Here is a 5,000-nt window from a genome sequence, read left to right on the forward strand (position 1 = left end):
CACACTGAGATGACTCAAGCTCTCAGCAGACACACAGATGCAGACAAACATGCTTGAATGAACTCGCACGCCAGGGCCGCGCAAAGGCCGTCTACAACATAAATAAGACATAAGACAGACAGACACTCAGGATACTCAGACATTCAACCAGTTTGACATGAACAGGACTCTTTTCCTGATGCATTTTCCTCTCTGAAAGTTTTAAGAGATTCAAATATGAGCATTTTGGCATTCTTTAATATGATTTTGTGTCTTCTGTGGAACAAAAAAGTAGAAAATTGCATGTATTGATTGGTTTTTCAATGCAATTACAATGAATGGGAGGCAAAAGCATTATAGAAAACAACACAAAAGTAGTTCAATACAGGGTTGTTATCGTTAACTAAAACAAGAAATAAAATGTTTTTTTAATTATTGTTATAGGTGTTACTTAAAAAATAAAAAAACATTATCTAAAAAGAAAACATTTAAAAATATATATATTTTATTTCAGCTAGCTGCCAAAGCTAAATTAATCTCTTTCATTTAGTTCAAAGTACTAAAATAACTAAAACTAAATTAACTTCAACTTAAATAATTAAATGTGAGTGCTATTTTCCAGTGCTATATTAGAATTATGATAACAATGATTACTGTATTATAAAAACATAAATAAAATATATATGAATAAATGCTAAATATGTAAAAAATATATGTATTTATATACTATTATATGTACCTACATACATTTATTGATTTTTGTAATATTATTGTTAACACATATACACACAATAAATAACACTATTGTTCCAATACAGTAATGAAAATGAACACTGTGAAGTAAATTCTTACAAAAGTTTTGATTTGTTTTTTTGCATTATGCTAATGAGAACGAGTAGCAATGCCTGGTATTTTATATAAATAGCTGCCTCTCCATGTTTAACAGTGTTTTTTTTTTCTTTATTTTTTATTTTTTCAAAAGGAACAGCGCAGACCGCCTAATATCTAATGCTTACATGTCTCACACATGTTGAATAATGCATGAAGCTGCATATTATGGTGGTTTATTATTGCGTATTTGCTGCTCCGACACAAGCATCGGACAAATGAAGGCATCGTACAGTAACTACAGTCCATTTCGGCCAAAAACACCAGTGCTGGCTGGGAATGTTATGATCCAAAAACAGCAAGCACGCCTTGTCCACGCGGACTCATTAAACATACGGTATAAAGTACCATTGGTCCCTGCTCAGAGAGCATGTTTACAATCAATACTAATTCAGCATGGAGGGGAACAGGGGAGGAGAGACAGATAGAGAGGAGAGTGAAAGAGTGGAAAGGCGCCGTTGGCAGTGAGCAGGTCTCCAGGCGAGACTTTCAGCACCATCTGTTTCCTGCTCCTCAGTTCCAGTCTTAAACCAGTCCTACACAAGACTAAAGCCAGCTGAACCGACAGGGTCTAAACCTGCACCCCTTAAACAGGTCATCAAGACAAAACTAAAGTCCTTCAAGTCCAGTTCAGTCTCAGTCTGAACAGAAAATCGATATCGTTAAATAATCTGCTATCTTCTCCCCCTCCTTCCTTTCTTACATTATTTACCTTTATTATTTCCTTCCTCATTGCCTGCTTCATTTCCTTCTTTTTTCTCATTCCTGCCCCGTCTCCCTTTCTGTCATTCCGTAAAATTCTTCAATCCTTCATTCCTCATTGTTTCCTTTTTTTCATCTTACATACTTTCCTTTCCTTCCTACTAAAAGGGATTTACTAAAAAGGTCCAAAACTTTTCACTCTAGCCAAGAGAAAAGCGATTTCCATTGCATTATTGTGCGTGTTCTACATGGCCATAAACCCCTCACTAAGCCTCAGTGTAGTACCAGAGTCCTCAGACTACAGCGGTCTGTGTGTGGCTCTCTGGCCGGGCCAACATGTGTGAGTGTCTGTACACAGATGCCGCGCTCTGTCTCTTTTAGCAGGAGCGGAGGGAAACCACATCGGGCTAACCAGTGTGTTTGTGGCTAGCCAGCAATCCACTGCTATTCCACTATTCCAGCTCCAAGAGGAGAGAGAGCGCACATACACATATACATATGATACAGAAACAAATATACATTTCAAAAGACAGACAGATAAACACACAGATAGATAGATAGACGGACAGACAGACAGACAGACAGACAGACAGACAGACAGACATACAGACAGATAGATAGATAGATAGATAGAACAACAGACGGAACGATATATAGATAGATAGATAGATAGATAGAACGACAGACAGACAGATAAATGATAGATAGATAGATAGATAGATAGATAGATAGATAGATAGATAGATAGATAGATAGATAGATAGATAGATAGATAGATAGATAGACGGAACGACAGACGGAGCGATATATAGATAGATAGCTAGACAGACAGACAGACAGACAGAACGATAGATAGATAGATAGATAGATAGACAGAATGACAGACAGACAGACAGACAGATAGAACAACAGACGGAACGACAGACGGAACGATAGATAGATAGATAGATAGATAGATAGATAGCTAGCTAGATAGATAGATAGATAGATAGATAGATAGATAGATATAGATAGTTAGATAGATAGATAGAACGACAGACAGACAGATAGATGATAGATGATAGATAGATAGATAGATAGATAGATAGATAGATAGATAGATAGATAGATAGATAGATAGATAGATAGATAGATAGAACGACAGACGGAACGACAGACAGAGCGATATATAGATAGATAGCTAGACAGACAGACAGACAGACAGACAGAACGATAGATAGATAGATAGATAGATAGATAGATAGACAGAATGACAGACAGACAGACAGACAGACAGATAGAACAACAGACGGAACGACAGACGGAACGATATATAGATAGATAGATAGATAGATAGCTAGCTAGATAGATAGATAGATAGAACGACAGACAGACAGACAGATAGATGATAGATAGATAGATAGATAGATAGATAGATAGATAGATAGATAGATAGATAGATAGATAGAACGACAGACGGAACGACAGACGGAGCGATATATAGATAGATAGATAGCTAGACAGACAGACAGACAGACAGACAGACAGAACGATAGATAGATAGATAGATAGATAGATAGATAGATAGATAGATAGATAGATAGATAGACAGAACGACAGACAGACAGATAGAGATAGATAGACGGAACGACAGACAGACAGATAGAGATAGATAGACGGAACGACAGACAGATAGACAGATAGAACATCTGATGCTATATTTTCCACTGAATGAAACGTTTTTTAAAAGGGCCGTTAAACACATCTCCAACTCTACAGTGTCACAGCAGCCAATCAGACGTTCTGTGACCCTGTGAGACACACACACACACACACACACACACACACACACACACAGTCCTACCAGAAGGAATGTGGTTGACTCCAGATGGCTTCAGAAGTTCCAGTGGCTGTTCTTTACTGGGAAGTCCATCTGCGGGAGAGAGAGAAACAATTCCAACTGAGAAATGGCGTGTAGCGCTGAGGATCAGGGAAGCAGACGTCATCAGGATATTCTATTACGGCTCTGAACACAAACTACATATGCAACATATGGACCATTGCCAGGGAAGATGCCATATTTGTTAAGCAAATGAATGTGAGGGATTGACGTGCACTCACTGTCTTAAAGGTAACAAAACTGCCTCTATTTCATTTCTTTCTAATACATGTTCCTGCTTACTCTTTGTAATCCTCCATCAAAAATGTAATGTCTTGTTTCACATCTAATACAACTTTCATATCAGGTCCCAAATGTTTTTTCTCTGTAGTTTCACTCAGGATTTTTTTTTGGGGCATATTTTCAATATTTCATCAGCTAAAAAAATCCACACCAAAGCACAAAACCTACTGAATATAAACTCTATGTCTATCTCTCACAGCCACATTTTTATATGAATCGCACATGAAATGAACACGCAACAGATTTCCTAAAGCAGGATTTATAATTACGTGAAAAGGCAAAACAACATCAGTAGGCAAGATAACTCAGGGAGAACCAGCTATAAATAGCCGAGATCTCTAAAAGAGGGAGAGAGAGAGAGAGAGAGAGAGAGAGAGAGAGAGAGAGAGAGAGAGAGAGAGAGAGAGAGAGAGAGAGAGAGAGAGAGAGAGAGAGAGAGAAAGGCTCAATGCAGAATACATGAGAGCATTAGCATTCACAAACACACACACATACAGTAGCAGAGGGATCATAAAACCTGCACATCTCATATTAATCCACCATAACAAAGGAGAAAGTGTGCATAGGGGGAATCTCATAAAACCCTTCAAGAACAAACTAACAAAAAATATTTTCCATTGTGACATTTTCATTAAGACATGCATATTCTTCTCAAACATTCATTACTGTATTGTAAAAAAAAAAAAAAAAATCATATGGTACTATAAGCATTTATACATCAGTAGTTTTGTGTGATAGCTTGATAAATTGTTTAGATTAGTCTTATATAATTATATGATCTTATATATATATATATATATATATATATATATATATATATATATATATATATATATATATATATATATATATATATATATATATATATATATATATATGCATGTGTGTGTATACACACTGTATATATCACCATTATATCAGACATTTTCCGTTATAATCTGTGTTTAGTATATATATATATATCATATTTAGTTTTAATTTATAAAAGTTATAAAAAAATAGTGAAATTAATTATTTAGTTTTTGCTTTCACAATTGCTGCATTAAATAAAAACAACAATCAATAACTAATTAAATAATAATAATAATAATACATATTACTATGGTAAATGGCAATTAAGGTAAATTGACAATGAAAGTAAATATTAATGGTACAAAAATAGGCTTTATTTTCTAAATACTCAATTTACTGGACACTACTGTTCAAAGGTTTTGGGTTGGTAAGATTTTTAGAAAAGAAATTAATTATTGTATTCAGCAATGACATTAAA

The 5,000-nt window shown here is 35.2% G+C and overlaps 1 protein-coding gene across 4 annotated transcripts in view; it reads right to left on the reverse strand.

Moving 5' to 3' along the window:
- Nucleotides 1-5,000, reverse strand: part of hdac4 (histone deacetylase 4) — a 218,259-nt gene that overhangs the window by 134,189 nt on the left and 79,070 nt on the right. For all 4 annotated transcript variants that reach the window (XM_084123202.1, XM_084123200.1, XM_084123201.1 and 1 more), the window contains one exon: nucleotides 3,413-3,481. In XM_084123202.1, the coding sequence (XP_083979328.1) occupies nucleotides 3,413-3,481 (69 nt within the window). The remainder of the gene's footprint in view (nucleotides 1-3,412; nucleotides 3,482-5,000) is intronic.

This window comes from Abramis brama (assembly GCF_963993115.1).
Source record: "Abramis brama genome assembly, chromosome: 8".
Classification (NCBI taxonomy): domain Eukaryota; kingdom Metazoa; phylum Chordata; class Actinopteri; order Cypriniformes; family Leuciscidae; genus Abramis; species Abramis brama.